Source organism: Delphinus delphis, chromosome 13 (genome assembly GCF_949987515.2).
Source record: "Delphinus delphis chromosome 13, mDelDel1.2, whole genome shotgun sequence".
NCBI lineage: Eukaryota > Metazoa > Chordata > Mammalia > Artiodactyla > Delphinidae > Delphinus > Delphinus delphis.
Genome location: NC_082695.1, coordinates 26,045,605 through 26,063,420, shown reverse-complemented (window position 1 = coordinate 26,063,420; position 17,816 = coordinate 26,045,605). Strand labels below are relative to the sequence as shown.

The 17,816-nt window shown below is 48.8% G+C and overlaps 1 protein-coding gene across 1 annotated transcript in view; it reads right to left on the bottom strand.

The window, feature by feature from the left end:
• Nucleotides 1-1,427: 1,427 nt before the first annotated feature.
• Nucleotides 1,428-17,816, bottom strand: part of CRKL (CRK like proto-oncogene, adaptor protein) — a 31,638-nt gene continuing 15,249 nt past the window's right edge. The window contains exon 3 of the mRNA XM_060028503.1: nt 1,428-4,749. Coding sequence (XP_059884486.1) covers nt 4,615-4,749 — 135 coding nt within the window. The 3' untranslated portion in view covers nt 1,428-4,614. The remainder of the gene's footprint in view (nt 4,750-17,816) is intronic.

The window sequence follows — 17,816 nt, the reverse complement described above, 5'->3', positions numbered from 1 at the left end:
CACAGGGCTTCTGAATGCCGTGCCCTATGGGTGTTTTCCCTCTAACCTCAATGCCAAAGCCAAACTCTCCCAACTCCTCGGAGGGCCGGCAGGGGCTTGGTCCCCCTGCTCCTGGCCCTGCCCTCCACACAGCTACTGGGCGGACCACCCGATCCACTGGCCAGCTTTGGCCACTGGGCAGCTCTGGGAGCCCACCCCAAGGGCTCCCCTTCCCGACCCCTCCCTCGGACCTCTGAGTTTGAACAGTGGGAGCCCTGGGGCTGTCTCTGGCACGTGGGCCTGGAGGGTGTAGCTGAGTCCCCTCCCCCTGCCCCCGTTTCAGTGCCAGGCTGCAAGGCACAGGCTACCTTGGGCTACAAGCCTGGGAGCCTGGGGAGAGTGCAATGGTGTCCCCAGGGCAAAAGGCGTGGGCACGGATGCCCCCCAATCTCTGCAGCCCCCCGTTGGACACAGGCCTCAACCTCCTGCCAGGGAGCCATGAGCAGGGCCAGGGCTTGAAGGGTGAGTCACTCCAGGCCAGGATGCAAAGACGCTGTGGGGTGTCAAGACCTGGGCCCTGACACTCACCCCGTGGGGAGGCAGCTTCACTTCCCAGGGGTTCCCATCACGGAGGAATCCAGCCCAGCGTTGCTGAGCAAAATTTAACTTTCCAAGCAGAAAGTACTCTTCAAAGGTGTCTCTGAGGCCTTCCTTCTTCCAGGACGAGTGGACCGTTTGGAATCTCCCAAGCTTTCCAGCAACACAGCTTGAGATGATCCAGGTTGCACCTTCCTGGAGGTTCTACCACGACGACACTTGGACCTCTCTTGGCACACAAATAGGTGCGGGATAGCACTGGCTGGGGGGCGGCAGGGAAGTCAGCGGGCCCCCCAACACCTCCAGTTGAAGGTCCCAGAGCCTGTCAGGAGGGCCACAGACAGGAGCAGAGGATTTAAGAAAGGCAGGTGAGTCTCATGCCCTGACCAGGGACAAGGCTGCTCCGAAACTTATGCTTCAGACAAGGCGCCCATTAGAGGGAGGACACCCAAGTTCCCTGGAGGATGCCGGGCCTGGAACTGCCACCCCGCCCCCGGGAGGCCAGGGTGTGAGTGGTGCTGGTGCCAAGCCCCACCCCTCCACTCAGTCCACAGCAGCAGGGCTGGGCAGGGCAACTCGCAGAAGCACCAGGTGGCCATTGCTTCACAGGTGTCTGGGCAGGTGCTTAACTGCTGGGGGGGCTGGGGGGGCTAAGGGGGGCCGAGGGCCTCCAAGGCAGCACTGAGGAGACACCAAAACACGAAAGCCGCTGCCACCGCCGGCTGATGCAAGTTTTATTGAGACAATGTACAAACAGGCCATGGAAACAAGGGTCTGATGCCGGGACCAGTAACGTAAAATGGAATACAAAAATAAAAAGGCACTGATCTGTTAAGAAAAGACACCCCATGTATTCTAAGAATATAAGTCATTTAATACTGTTAATTTTATAGCACAAAATAAAACAAGCTATGATCCCCAAAAATAATTTTAAAAGCTTACACATAAAATATTATTGCCTGAAGTTTACGATCTTTAAGTTACAGGTCAAAAGAGTTTTGTGTTGTGTTGTTGTCATTTTAAAACACACAGTGAAGACCGTCAAGAAGCAAGGCCACTGTTCCTCCCGCAGAGACCACGACCCTGTCTCAGAGGACTGTCCTTCCACTCCGTGAGAGCACACACCCAGCTCGGGGCCACTGGCTGCAGCCACAGGGACACAGGCCTCCGGTCCCAGAGGGTGGAGGCTGAGGGCGAGCTCGGTGGTGTCTCGGGTTCGGTGTGAAAACAATCAGGATTCACTCATTTTAAGAGGTTAATGAACATAATATTATTAAAGGATTAAATTATAAACACCTGGCACAAAAACACCATCCCTTTTCAAAAATAAAATGTTCATATTCCTCTGAGCAAACTTAACAAGAGCAGTGGCCGCCGGTCCCGGCCCGCCTTGTGTGTAAACAGCTGGAGAAGGGAGTCAGCACAGGCCAGATGCTCAGGCTCAGGAGGGAGCAGCTGGCCCTCTCTCCTCAGGTTCCTGACCGTGAGCACAGAAGGGGTCTTATCTGGGTGACAAAGTCGTCGAAGGGCAGTCCATCCACATGTCCTTCTCTTCATCAGCTGTGTCCCCGGGCAGCAACACCGGGCAGAGGTGACAGGGACAACTCCCTTTCCAGGATAAGTACATTTTTAATCAAACTGTCAATTCCTTTAGCATATAATTTGTTCTCTTCCCCAGTGAGCTACTTGAACATCCACACATTTTCTTAAGTGACACACAGTAGAGCAGAGCAAGTAGCAATAATGGACAGTCCTAAGAGGAAGCCTGCCCAGGAGGGAAGCCCACGCCTCTGGAAGATTTGAGTCGCTTTCTGAAGCAGAGTCTTCCCAGATCCCTGGGGAGCCCAGGCCCAAAGCCAAGGTAGTGGGCTGTTTGTTATATATTTAGGGTGGAAAAAAAAGACCCTGGCTGATTAAAAAACTAATAAGATTCTAAGTCCAAATGGTACTACTTTCGGCACACATCTCCAGTTCAGAGCTCAAGGCTCACCTAATTTGGGGCTCTGAATCTCTGGGGCAGCCCTGGAGACATGCACCTGGGCTGACGGACTGAACAGATGCCTTCTGAAGTAAACCTACATTTGCAGGGTGTTCTGATTCTGAAGTGATCCCCGTGAGGTGGGTCACGCTGTTTACTGGTCAGCAGACATGGCTGGAAGGAAACCTTGCTTTCCAAAAGGCCATATACTTCTTGTACTTGAGCCAACTACTGGCATCCAAAGGTGCCCAGCCTCTCGGCTAAATGTGGTTTAATAAGGCCTTAGGGTGTGTGCTCTCTTTGGACAAGGCACACGTCCCCCCCTTCTGTGAGAGACCCCCTTGGGTACTGGGTTACAGGCCACAGGGTAGGCATCATCCCCAGGTAGAGGGCAGGGGCCCAGCCACACACGTGCCACTTGCCGTGGGGCTAGGCTGGGCCTGGACCCAGAACAAGAGGTGACTGCAACTCGGGCACCTTGGGAGCAAGAGGTGGCCACAGCTCTCACTGATCAGGAAGAGCCCACAAAGAAGCCTTTTCCAGGAAAACCACAAGAGAGACAGGGCTATGTGAGCACCCTCAAGAGTCTTTAATATGATGGTTACCTACCTGATGGAACATTTGATTAAAGAGAAATTGAAACATGGTGGCCTTGCTGGTTCTGACCAGGATAACTGCTCGAAACCTCAAAACCCAAGACCCCTGGGAGCCAGGGCCGAGGCTACAGCAGATGCTCAGGGAGGACAGTTACTTATCAGGCTGAGACCACACCTCCAGGGCTGCTGGACGCATTCTCAGCTGAGGCCTGTCTTCAGCAGGGTCCAGAAGGGCAGGCACACTGAACTGCACAAAGGTTCCAGAATTCTAGTCGGCCGTGTGCTATAGACGTGGCATCGGTCACACACTGGTACCAGCTGACTCGTATGAACAGGCCTCTTTTAGCCAACAGGGAAAACTTAACATCAAATAAGTAATGGCTAATGATGCATTTCATTAGACATCAAATGCATCAACCAAGGCCCAGGGCTTACACTTTCTTGCTGGAGAGCAGTGTGGACACAAGAACCATGGAGCCAGAATTAGCAGCACGATCTCTCTTGGGCAGCCTGGGGAGCTTGCTGGGGCAGGGAGAACTGGGCCTCAGTGAGTGGAATTTAACGATTCCTTAGTGAATTCAACGACTTTTTAAGGAAACTTGGGTCCTATACTTTCAAGGGGTGCATTCACTGAAAGCCTGGACAGGAAACCAGCAAACAAGGTGAATCACACCACCCCCTGGCCCCTGGCTCTGATGCCTGCGGGGACAACGTCGTCCAAGAGGCTATGCACGCAGCTTGGAAGCCCACATCTGCTGGGTGGTGGTGGTGGTGGCTGTTTGCTATCTGGCAAGGTACCACCGGCAACCAAGACAGTACAGGCCTCTGCCTCAGGGCTCTTTTTCTTGCGCTCCTGCGGTGACAGCGGCTTCAGAGGCACGTGCCATCCCTTGTCTCATCACAAAAGCTAACCTGCTATTTAAAAACCTGTTCAGAACACACCAGTCTAATTAATTAAGTCTTCTAAAACCAAACCAAACAACAAGAGGGAAAAAAAAAAGAAAAGAAAAGCCTGACGTGGGGAGTTTAGGGCAGAATTCCCTCTCCTGAAGGGTCCACTTCCTCTGCTCTTCATGGAAACCACGCCGGCGACGGCACCACCCATGGCTCCCAGTGGCAAGGCCTTGCTGTGGGCCCGAGCTCCCCTGGGACCCTGGGTCAGCCCAGGGACCGGCGGGGCGCTGGCCGGAAGGGAGCCCTGTCCTCGGCACCTCCTCTCACCTGTGTGCCTCCACCAGTGTTTCCAGTTTATGATCCAAAGAACTCTAAAATCAGCTACTCTTTGACAACACGACTATGATACAAATGCCGGGGCAGCCACTGTGAGCATTCCAATGTGTGGGAGGCTGCCCGCTGCAGAAGCTGGACGTTGGCAGCGCGTGTGACCTGCCCGAGAGGACGCTTCCCCGCTTGAAGGAGGCGTGTGGGGCAGGACGATGAAGCAGCAGGCACAGGGCAGCAGCATCACTCGTTTTCATCCGGGTTCTGAGGGTCGATGATTTTGACGTGCGTGAAGGGGAAGAGCCCTTTGCGCCCGTTCACCTCGCCTTCCCACTGGCCGTTTATGTTCATCCTTGTGACTTTCACGATGTCACCCACCTGTAAGGGGGAGAAAGAAGACGAAGTCAGCGTTTTCTCTGAAAACTAAATCACACATGCTATTCCACTGAAAGGAACCAACACATTTTCTTCTTAGGACTCTCATTTTTCTCAGTGCTTAGACCTAAAATCATGCTGTGGGCTTCCCTGGTGGTGCAGTGGTTAAGAATCCGCCTGCCAATGCAGGGGACACAGGTTCGATCCCTGGTGCAGGAAGATCCCACACGCTGCAGAGCAACTAAGCCCGTGTGCCACAACTACTGAGCCTGTGCTCTAAAGCCCACGAGCCACAACTACTGAAGCCCACGCACCTAGAGCCTGTGCTCCGCAACAAGAGAAGCCACCGCGATAAGAAGCCCGCACACTGCAAGGAAGACCCAACGCAGCCAAAAATAAATAAAATAAATTTATTAAAAAAAAAAAAAAAGAATCTGCCTGCCAATGCAGGGGACATGGGTTCCAGCCCTGGTCCAGGAAGATCCCACATGCCATGGAGCAACTAAGCCCATGTGCCACGACTACTGAGCCTGAGCTCTGTAGCCCGCAAGCCACAACTACTGAGCCAGCACACTGCAACCACTGAAGTCCGTGCGCCTAGAGCCCGTGCTCCACAACAAGAGAAGCCACCACAACCAGAAGCCCGTGCACCACAATGAAAAGTAGGCCCTGCTCACCGCAACTAGAGAAAGCCTGCGCGCAGCAACGAAGACCCAATGCAGACAAAAATTAAATAAAATCAGGCCGTGCCAAAGACACGAGGTGCCTACCAGCAAGCCAGGGTGCTTCTGCTCAGCTGTGAGAACGTGCTCTGAGGCAGCCTTTTCCCCCCCGATTGGCTACTAACTCCAACGGCACAGAATGAACACCTGACTCTGAGAACGGTTCAACTCACGCAAAAAGTGCATTAAAAGAAACAAAGCGGGACTTCCCTGGTGGCGCAGTGGTTGAGAGTCCACCTGCCGATGCAGGGGACGCGGGTTTGTGCCCCGGTCCGGGAGGATGCCACATGCCGCGGAGCGGCTGGGCCCATGGGCCATGGCCGCTGAGCCTGTGCGTCCGGAGCCTGCACGTCCGGAGCCTGTGCTCCGCAACGGGAGAGGCCACAACAGTGAAAGGTCCGCGTACCGCAAAAAAAAAGAAACAAAGCCATCTCCACCCTCTTTCACGGGAAGGAGCTTCTACCGCCAAGAACACCCTGTCCGCTGCCTCCCCTGCAGCAGCGTCTCCCAGCGGCCAGTCTCGGGGGAAGGAAGCCCAGCTCAGAGAACCTTTTCAAACCAACCTTCAGCTTTAGGGTGGTAGGAATCCTACCTACGGCCAGAGGACAGGCACGAGCCAGGGGCTGCTTTGCTCATCAAGGGAAGGCAGCAATTTTGACTTGGGTGTGGTTTTCAAATTGTCTGCAGACCCTGAGCTCTGAGGAGGTGCTTTAAACTCCAACAGATGTCAGACTGGGACTTCAATCTTGTAAATGTGTATTTTATAAAAGTTATAATCAGAAGCAGTCAAGCGCGTTCCTGCCCCATTACTCCGTGCTGCCCTGCTGGCTGCTGCTCATGTGCTTTCCTTGGAACGAAGCTTCTGTCCCACGTGTCTGATGGAAGGCCCCCGAGAATAGCAAGGTAAAGGGCAAAACACACCTCTCACTGCACGCAACAAAGTACACTCAGAAGTGAGCTGGTTGAGGGGGGTTAACACAAGATGGTATCTACCATTCACGTTATTTCCAATGTTTTCTGCCCATTGTAAAAGTCGATCACCCCCCCAACTGCCTTCTTAATTCTTGTAAATCTCAATTTACAAAACACCTTTATATTAAAAAACTTTTAATCTGACATCTATGGGGTTCCATGCAGTATTTCATTTTGGAAAGGCATCTTCTGCTAAAGCTGCTGGGCTAGAGAGCTGACTGCTGGCCCGGAGTGACCAAGGGCCCCGGAAGCGCCCGGGGCTCCAGGCAGAGCCACACCTGCCCTTCCTGGCTCCCAGGCGTTCAGGTTACAGGGCCAGCTACTGCACTCTTAAAACCAAACTCCAGGCCCTAAGATGGCTCCTGGTCTACACGAGACGAGCCATTTGTATGGAAGCACCAGGACATCACTCGGCTCACGGGGGTGGGAGACGCGGTGCTTATTAGGTGACGCCGGTGCGAAACAGAGAACTGAACACTGCGCCCATGCCCACCCAGTCTGTCCAGGTTGTGATTTCATCCTGACTTGTGCACGAAATCGAAGGCTCAGGCTGGGGAAGAGCTGGGGACGGAGAAGGAAACACACCGCCAGCAGCTGCTGCGGGGGGCCAGAGTTCGATTCAGCAGACGCTGCGCGTCAGCAGCTTGGCTGTGTGGCCGCCTTTTCAGAGGGTTCTTGCTGCAGGGCTCAGCCTTGATCCTCCACACACTCCACCCTCCTGTAAGGTAGGCTGGAGCAGGGGGGCCACGGCAGCACAGCCCAGCTGCACGAGGACCCCTTGGCTCCCCAGCCACTCTCTGCCCTAACGTCGCATCCCTGCCCTGAGGTCTCCCCCACACCCGGCACTGCTGACTTCATCAACCCACTTGCTCACCGGGATGCTCGAACCAGCACACCAACTGCTTAACTCCCCAAACCTACTGCGGTCACACTTACATGGACAACAGCGCTATTACCAAATGGAACCTCTTGCCTTGTGGAGACCGGCTTACTTGGGAGTACTTGCCAAAATGACAACGGAAAAGAGTGTTATCCCCTGAGGCTCCCTGGTTAGAACACAGTATAAATTCAGTTTAAATTTTAAAAAATAGGGGGGAGGGTCCCTAAGTTCCTAGTCTGAATTCTGACTCAAACTCCTCTTATTTAGGAAAACTACAAATTCAACTTTACTGTAAGACAGCTTGTAGAGTTAGTCCAGTGATTAAGAATTAGATTTTATATAATGACAAGTCGTAAGACAAAAATAAATGCACTATAGTATTCAGATTTTTGTAGCCAAGTACTAGATATGTATATGAGAAAAACAAGGCGTAAAAAGCTAACTACACGTATTTATAAATTAAATTACTATATTTATTTTCAAACTTATGTCATCACTCAACTTTAACACCTAAGTTGGTGGAACAATTAAAATTTGAAGGTTACCAACTTTAAGACTTGTATTAAAAATTAAGTTGTAAAATACTTCAGTGGAAAAAAAAATTACAACTGAAAAGACATGTTTTCTCTTGTTTTGCCTTAAAAGGAAATAAAAATTTTGGGGAAAGAATAAACTAATTTAATATAAGAGTTAAGTTTTAAAATGTCTTTAGTAGACTTCTAAAATACAGATTGTTTTAAGATTAGTGCTTAGAGTTCAAGTATTGCTCCCTTTCTCCAAGTAACAATGTTTTTATTCATAGGTGGCAGAAAGAGAAATGTCTTTCTTATTCATAACTAGGATATCACACCAACGATTCTGATAATTAAGAATAAATTCATATTCTTTGAAGTGTACCAAAGATTTAGCTCTGTAATTTGTATATTCTTTTCCTACCGTACAGAAGTCATAGAAGAGGAAAACCCTGATTATGACCACATTGCTATCTCTAGTGAAGATATTTGCCAGATCGGATCCAAGGAAAGCTCTACTGCAGATGGCACCTTGAGCTGCAGTGGAGACTGTGCAGAAATCACAAAGCTGAAGATCAAAGGGAGCTGAAGTCAATGGGGATCTGCAGTCATGACTTGTGTCCAATCTGTCTTATTCCATTAAAAAAAATATTTAAGCACAAACTTAAGACATGAGATGAAACTCATTTAACACAAAAATTAAGATGGGGCCTATGTGAGCAGAGAGAATCCTCTGCAGGCAGGAGCTGCTGGGATACTACAAACCCAGGCCCTGCAGCTACCCCCACCCCTACCTCCCCCAGACCCTTGGCCTCCTCAAGTCTCCACTGCAGGAACCAGCTGTCTCGTGCCTGGAGCACAATAAGGCCACCAATGTGGGGAGCCTCACTGGCACATTCTCTCTCCAACATATGAGAGCATGTTCTTTCCTTATTTCCTTTTCAGCTAAGAAAATGATTACCTGTCTTTATTTTTTAAATAATGAAATAGGAAAGAAATGAAAATTCATGGATATAAAACTACTGACACCATTACAAAATGACTTACGGAAAATACAATATAATCAATGTACTGAAATAAGTATAAGAAAAGGCAAGGACATGAGACTTCCCTGGTGGCACAGTGGTTAAGAATCCACCTGCCAATGCAGGCGACACGGGTTCCAGTCCTGGTCCAGGAAGATCCCACATGCTGCAGAGCAACTAAGCCTGCGTGCCACAACTACTGAGCCTGCACTCTAGAGCCCGCGAGCCACAACTCCTGAAGCCGTGCGCCTAGAGCCTGTGCTCCGCAACAAGAGAAGCCACTGCAGTGAGAAGTCCGCGCACTGCAATGAAGAGTAGCCCCCTTACCACAACTAGAGAAAGCACGCGTGTAGCAAGGAAGACCTGATGCAGCCAAAAATAAATTAATTTAAAAATTTTCCAAAAAAAGCAAGAAAGAAAAGGCAAGGACAAATAAGAGGGTGTGTGAGTGCGTACCTGTAAAGAAGATGTGGTGAGCAAAGGGGAGAGGGACCAGGTGAGCTAACGCCCAGGTGGACGCTGTGGTGCAAAGGGATGATGGCCTGAGGGTCCCTGGGCAGTCTGTAGGCAGGCCTGCACTCAGAGCCAGATCAGACTCTGACAATGATGTTTTTCTTTGTGTTTTTTTTTTTTTTTTTTGTGGTACGCGGGCCTCTCACTGTTGTGGCCTCTCCCATTGCGGAGCACAGGCGCCGGACGCGCAGGCTCAGCGGCCATGGCTTACGGGCCCAACCGCTCCGCAGCATGTGGGATCTTCCCGGACCGGGGCACGAACCCGTGTCCCCTGCATCAGCAGGCGGACTCTCAACCACTGCGCCACCAGGGAAGCCCTGACAATGATGTTTAAAAAAAAAAAAAAAAGACTAAGGCCAGAATAGCTCAGACTAAAAAGAAACAAATATAATGCAGTTCTGGCTGATGGGTGCTGTTGGCAGATGTCAGGATCAACAGCTTCTCCCTAAGACTGAAGTTTTTGTTTGCTCCACTCATTTGACATCCTACAAAAAATATTTTGGGAATTCTGTCTTTTATCTATGCTTTTCTATCTTCACCTGGACTCTGGACGCCCAGAGTGCATATATTTTGCCTCAAGTTTGTAATCTTAGCCTGCCTTAGCTGATGTTTGATAAATGTGCAAGAAAAAATCTCACTTTCCTGAAAACCTGGCCCCAGCAGCCCTCTCCCACATCCTGGTTGAGCTTATTCCTCCAGTCCGGGGGCCAGGAACACGCTGAGACCTCTTGCTAATGCCCCCTCCTCCAGGTGCCCCCCACCAACTGCCTGGCTCTACCAGCCCAGCCACCTTCCATCCCCTGCCACCCTTGCCATTCAGCCCAGCTCCCAACCCTTCCTCTCCCCCAGCCTGGCCCCCACCTACCACCAAGAAACTCCTGGGGCCCAGGTAAATGGCCCCGGGCCAGTCCCCTCCCACTGATGCCGAGGCACCTGAAGCAGGAGACTTCACCTCCCTCTTGCTCTGCTGCCCCTCTGCCCCATGGGGGCTCCATTCTGCTCGCCCTCGTCCCCCACCCCCACACAGCACTCTCAGAAGGAGGAGGCTGGTCTCGCTCATTTCGCATTCCATGTCACAGGGCTCTTGTAAGCTTTCCAGGGAAGTCTGCAGGATCAGGGAAAAGAGAAAAAACGACAGGCTGCTGTCCGCACGTGCTAGAGACAGATGGCCAAGTAAGCAGCAAGGTTCTGAGGACAGAAGTGACAGGCACAGGGCCTAAGGACAGTAGAAGACAGACCTTTTGAAAACATAAAGATAATTAGGTCACTGCTCTGCCTTTGAACCCCCGACACCATTTATTTGCACAAGAGCACCATCCAAACTCCTGTCTCCAAGGCTCTACCTCCTCTGGTCCCCAACTCTTCCTATCTCTGACCCTCACCCCAATCACAGTGGCTTCCTTTCAGTTTCTCAAACCTGCCAAGGTCTTGCCCAGAGATGGGCTGTATGACAGATACAGGGACGTGATGTACTGGAAGTGCGACCACACGACTGCACAGCGTAAGATATTAAAAACCATGTTCCAGGCTACTGCCCAGCACCATCAAGCTTGTCCTAAGAAACCTTGGATCTCTGCTCTGCTTCCACAACTGAAGGAACATATATGCAACCCTGACCAAAGTCAAACACACCTTAAGGACAATCCCAGCTCCCATAAACAGCCTTATAAAGCTGCACACGCCGCCACTGAGAGCAGGAAGGGCTCTGGGCGGCCGCCACTGGAGATGGGCTGGATTCTGTACTGTGTACTCAGGACACACATGAAACTAAGATCTAAGATCTACAACAGCGGGAGGTAAGCAGTCTCTGCTTAAAGCAGGTTTAGGGTGGCACCATGCGGTGACTCACGCTATGACCTTTGGAATGGGGCAGGGCTGGACCGATGTCCTGGTTCTGCCACTTTTAGGGCTACATTACTGTGACAAACAGTTCAAGTTGTCCAAGTCTCCGTTTTCTTTTGACTTTGGAAGGTTCTTGCGATAATTAAAGGAAGTACTAAATGGAAGTGTTAACCACAACACCCAGCGAAGTAAACAGTAGCTGCTATTGGCGTAGAGATTCCTGAGTAGACCCAGTCCCCACCCCACGATCATGCCCCCGACCAGCTGTCCTCTGGCTGGTTCCAGGGAGAACTGGAACCAGCAATGGAGAAGCACTGTACACTAAAGTGGGTTTTCAACCCTGTCAGTAACAAGGGTCTTCTCAAAACCGACGGGGGATGGGAAGGATGTCTGTTAGAGAGAGGAGATGAGGGGAAGGCCTGGAGACTCGAAGTCTGATACGTCACTGTGAAGGGTCCCAAGCAACGAGGAAGACCACGGGAGGATGCAGAGAAAGGTGCCAGAACATCCCACCCGCACCTCTGCCAATTCACTCCTGACTCTGACGGTCTTCACAGGATACCTTCTGCTAATTCTGCCTAATCAGTTCAGTGAGATGTGCTGCACGTCGACTGCAGTTCCTACCCTCTTCACTGTGAGACAGACAATAAACAACCCACTGTCTAGACGTGGCAGACACTCAGCAAATGTCTGTTAGATGATAAAAACAGTGCAAAAAGCGAGTGGCTGAAAAGCAGTATTGAGTCCACGTTGCAGAGCACAGGAGCAAGGACGAGGCCTTCGCCTGAGGGACCCTGAGTAGCAGCGTGCGGCTGGGTGCAGCCCAGGAGAGTAGAAGGGCTGGGAGACTTCTGATGGCCACCTGACCATTAATGCCACACTCTGGCCTTGCAGGAGTCCTCACATGTCAAAACACAGCCCGTCACTCCTCGTGCTGTTTTCTACCTTAGTTGAAGGCCCCCTTCCACGGGTCCGAGCCCCAGAACACCACACATGGGACGGGGCTGGCTGTGGACTGGCTTCTTCCATGGCTTGACCACACAGCCCCTCGGGTCCAGGGCCCAGCATGGTTGGGAGCTCTCAGTGCTGGTCCGGTGTCCTTCCTTGGGCTTCATGGTAGAAGGGCTGAGCCAAAAGCAGCACTCACTTTGGAAGGCAGATAAATCCTGAAGTGGTTGGGTACCAACTCAGCTCAAGGACCAATGTGAGCCTGGAAGGTGTGGCTAACCCAATCAACAGATCGAGAAGACATTCCTTATGTCCTTATGTCCTTTACTGTCACCCTGTGACAGTCCTCCTCATGATAAGAACTGCCAGCACACTGGGGAGGGTTTGCTTCAACTCTAAGATGGAGCACACACTAGCAGGCTCCGTTCTGTGTGAGGCTGACACGAGGGGTAGGAAGAAGGAGACGCCAAGAGGATACTTCCTGATGTGGCCATGGTCTCCTGGAGCCCTACCTGTCCCGAGTGTGAACAGGAGCTCTGGAAATTATTCTGCCGCCTGTCTTCTGGCACCTGATTCAAAGAGCAGTCCTCCTTGCAGGAGGCCCCAGCACTGGCTGCCACAGCAGCTTTCTGCTTCCCCAGTCAGGCGCCATAAAAACAAGATCAGGAGTGCAATGGGTTACACTGGAGTCAGAAGTCCTAACTTCGGTGACAGGAATGGGTCTCAGATATTAAAGATCCTCAAAGTATATGCAGAACTATATGTAAATACATTAATATATGTTGTTTTTCTGGAGAAAGAGTCCACAGCTTTCACCAGATTCTCAAAGGGGTCCGTAACCCAAAAAAGATAAAACAAAGCAAAAACCCACGTGCTACAATCACCAGGCAGCTTTCATCCTGCCGTTTGTGGCTTTCATTCGTTCACTCATTTAACGCATGCTGAACATCCATGTGCCAGGCCTGGAAGGACACAAGACAGAAAGAAGCAGACAGCCCACCCGCCCTCATGGAGCTGCCTCGGCCCTTTGCCTGCTCTAACACCGCCCCATGTGCTCTGGGCACCTGCACCTGAATCAAACTCTCCATGTCCATGTGCCCTGAGCAGCCATCAAGTGGCCTCATGTACCCTCACCTACAACCGGATGCTACTGACTGGTGCTTTTTTTTTAAAAAATGAATTTATTTATTTATTTATTTTATTTTATTTTTGGCTGCGTTGGGTCTTGGTTGCTGTGCGCGAGCTTTCCTTAGTTGCAGTGAGCAGGGGCTACTCTTCGTTGTGGTGCACGGTCTTCTCATTGCAGTGGATTCTATTGTTGCGGAGCACGGGCTTCAGTAGTTGTGGCTCGTGGGCTCTAGAGTGCAGGCTTCGTTGCTCCGTGGCATGTGGGATCTTCCCAGACCAGGGCTCAAACCCGTGTCCCTTGCATTGGCAGGCGGATTCTTAACCACTGCGTCACAAGGGAAGCCCTACTGACTGGTTTTTAATATTGAAGACTCAGTCTCTTTAAAATTGCCATTATCCTTCAGGGTATTAACTTGGTTCAAGAGGGCTACTTACTGGTTAACACTTATGAAAACACAGGGGTTTTATATTAGGATGAGTCAGGGGTTAAAGGTATGCCGTGGTGCAAGAGAAGGTGGGCTATGGAAAGGAAGAAGTAAAACCATCTCCATTCACAGATGACCTGATCCTATATGTAGAAAGACTCCAGAAGAAAGCTATTAGAGCTAATAAAACTCAGCCAATTTGCAGGGTACAAGATCAACACACAGTATCAGTTGTGTTTCTATACACCAGCAGTGAGCAAATAAGAATGTAATTCCAGGGAACTCCCTGGTGGTCCAGTGGTTAGGACTCGGCGCTTTCACTGTCGTACCAGGTTCAATCCCTGTTGGGGAACTGAGATCCCGCAAGCTGCGCAGCGCAGTCAAAAAAAAAAAAAAAGAATGCAATTCCATTTACGATAGCATCTAAAAGAATAAAGTAACGGAATAAATTTAACCAAGGTGATAGACTTGTACACCAAAAATTACAAAACACTGCTAAAAGAAATTAAAGAAGACTTAAATAAATGGAAAGACATCCAGTGTTCGTGGATAGGAAGATAATATTTTCAAGATGTCAACACTACCCAAAGTCATCTACAAATTCAACACAATTTCTATCAAAATTCTAACAGCTTTTTTTCCCCCCCAGAAATGGAAAGGCTGATCCTCAAATTCATATAGAACTGCAAGGCATGCTGAACAGCGAAAACAATCTTGAAAAAGAAGAACAAAGTTGGAGGACTCATATTTCCTGACTTCAAACCCACTACACAAAGCTATGGAAATCAAAACAGTGTGGTCTTGGCACACAGACAGACATATGGATCGATGGAATAGAATTGAGAGTTCATAAATAAACTCATACATCTCTGGCCAACTGATTATTATTATTTTTTGCCACATCTTGTGGCTTGTGGGATCTTACTTCTCTGACCAGGGATGGAATCCATGACCCCTGCAATGGAAGCACAAAGTCCTAACCACTGGACCACCAGGGAATTCCCTGGCCAACTGATTTTTGAAAAGGGTGCCAAGTCCATTCAATGGGGAAAGAACAATTTCTTCAACAAATGGTACTGGTACGACTGGATTTTCTACCTGCAAAGAAAGAATTTGGACGCCCATGTCAATCCATATACAAAAATTAACTCAAAATGGATACACAACCTGAATGTAAAAGCTAAGACCATAAAACTCTTAGAAGAAAACATGGGGGTAAATCTTCATGACCCTGAATTTGGCAATGGATTCTTAGATATGACATCAAAAGCACAAGCAGCAAAAGATAAAATAGATAAGATGGACTTCATCAAAATCAACAACGTGCATTAAAGTACACTGACAAGAAAGTACAAAGACAACCTATAGAACTGGAAAAAAGTATTTAAAAATCATACCTCTGATAAGAGTTTAATATCCAAAATATATGAAAAACTCCTAAAACTCAACAACAAAAACCAAACAACACAATTTAAAAATGGGCAAAAATAAAATAAAATAAAAATGGGCAAAGCTCTTGAACATTTTCCTAAAGAAGATATAAAAATGGCCAAGAGGCACAGGAAAAGACACTTAACATAATTAGTAATTACAGAAGTGCAAATCAAAACCACAAGATGCCACTTTATAGCCAGTAGGATGGCTATAAATTTTAGAAAGAAGGAAAATAACAGGTGTTGATGAGGATGTGGAGAACTGTGGATTGCTTGTGGGATTGTAAAATGGTGCAGCCACTGTGGAAACAGTTTAGTTGGCCTCAAAAGTTAAAGAGCTACCCAGCAATTCCACTGTTAGGCATATACCCTAGAGAACTGAAAACAGGTATTCAAACAAAAACATGTACATAAATGTTCGTAACACTATCCTCAATAACCAAAAGGTAGAAATAACGCTAATGACCATTACCTAATGAATGGATAAACAAAATGTGGTCTCTATCCATACAATGGAATTTTACTTGGCTATAAAAAGAATGAAGATACTTGCTATAACATGGATGAACCTTAAAACATTATGCTCTGTGAAATAAGCCCAATCCAAAGGACAAATATTTTATGATTCCATTTATTATATGAAGTATCTAGAATAGGCAAATTCATACAGATAGAAGGTAGACTAGAGGTTACCAGGGCCTCAGGAGGGGAGGGTAGGGAGTTACTGCTTAATGGTTATAGTTTGGGGTGAGGAAAAAGTTTTGGAAACAGTGCTGATAACTGCACAACACTGTGAGTGCAATTAATGCCACTGAATTGAACACTTAAAAAGGGCAAATCCTATTATGCACATTTCATCACAATTTTTAAAAAATGAATAATTTAACATGCCAAAGACCACTGAGTTGTACACTTTAAATGGGTAAATTGTATGATATGTGAATTTTATCTCAATAAAGCTGTTTAAAGAAAGACTGTGTGGGCTGAGTCCTAGCTCTACCACATACCAACTATGAGACTGTCAACAAATTAAACAAACCTCAAGTTCTAAGTGCATAAAATGGGGCAGCTATGAGGATCAACCAAAATATTCTCTGTGAAGCCCTAGCTGATGGTTCTCCTTACACAGTAGCTATTACCACGTATGGAAAACTGAGGTTAGCTTAATGACCAGGCTGGGACTGGCCTTGTCTGAACCACACTAGGGCCCCAATTTCACAGTACTCTCACTCAATTTACATAGTAAGAAAGAGGAACAAAACCCTTTTAAGAATATTCTCTAATTCACAATCCAATGAGAATATGATATGCTAGAAAAAAAAAATGTTACCTTAGGTACAGAATTCCTAAAACTGGATGCTGTTAAGGACAAGTGACACGTCAACGACAGAAGGATGGAGAAGGAGCCCGGCAGCCCTGATGAAAATCCTTAAGAAGGTGGGTGTGAGCTTGTGGGCATCTCTGACAAGCCTTGGTGAGGAGGGGAATCGCTGAGACAGAGCAGCCCCCTCACGCTGGGAGGCTATGCCTCTGACCCTTACAGACCTCCACATGCAGATCCGACATCACTGTGGGCATAGAGTTCCAGCCACAGGAACTCACAGCTGATCCCAGAGAGCAGAAAAACACAATCAGCACTGAGGAAACCTAGATTTGCCTTGTAGATAACTTCCTCTCAGTAAGTAGAAGCAGCAATGAAGAAACTGCTAACGCGAACACTTAATTCTAACCAATGAAGCAAAACCAATTTGTGGAAGCAGAAATCTGGGAATTCTAGGCCAGTCAGTGAAGGAAGAAGTACCATGGGTCTTAGGAAGGTCAATTCAAAAGATTGAGAGCAGATGCAACTCAATGTCTAGGGGTTTTCAAAATGGGGAGTAGACAACCCAAGAAATGTAAACACCACAATCGCAGATGACCCCAATGGGAGTGAAGAGCAGGTTTCTTGAGCATGCTGGTGAGCTCACAGAAAAAATATGCACCACAGATGAAAGGATGGCCTCATGCTGATAAGGACAGATATCCACGTGCTGACCAAACACACTGGCAAACAGGACCAGTCCAGTGCTGCTCATCTGCCACAGAGAATTACATCACAGAACACTTGCAGGCTTATGAAGGGTCAAGTCTCTTGGTTTTTGTTCTAACAGGGATAATGGCAAATTCTATGAAACACAAAAGGTGAGCTTGAGATCAAACCTGGACAAAATTCTGGATGCAATTAGCAGACAGATGGTTTATGAGCATTTAGAATGGGAAATAGGGTCTCTGGAAGGCAGCATGGGCTCAGTCAGGAAACAAGTCACACCAGACCAGCCTCACTGTCCTTTTTTAGATATCAGACATGGATCAGGAGAGGCTGCAGAGAAGGATCTGGATCGTGCATTTATGAAATGTGCAGATAACATGAAACCGAGGGGGTGATCAACATGGTACACGATGTAATCAGGATTTTAAAAGACCAGAAGCATACAGGTGGGTAAGACCGAAAAAACCAAAACCAACAAACAAAAACCTCAAGAGGGACAACTGCAGGGGTCCACACTGAGCGAGGCTGGTACAGGACAGGGATGAGGCGGCTGGTTTCTCCCTGGTGGGAGTAGAGACCATGTCATGAGACTGTGTCCCAGGCTCCACAAAGACGGGCCCTCTGCGTTGCTCCCCGCTGCA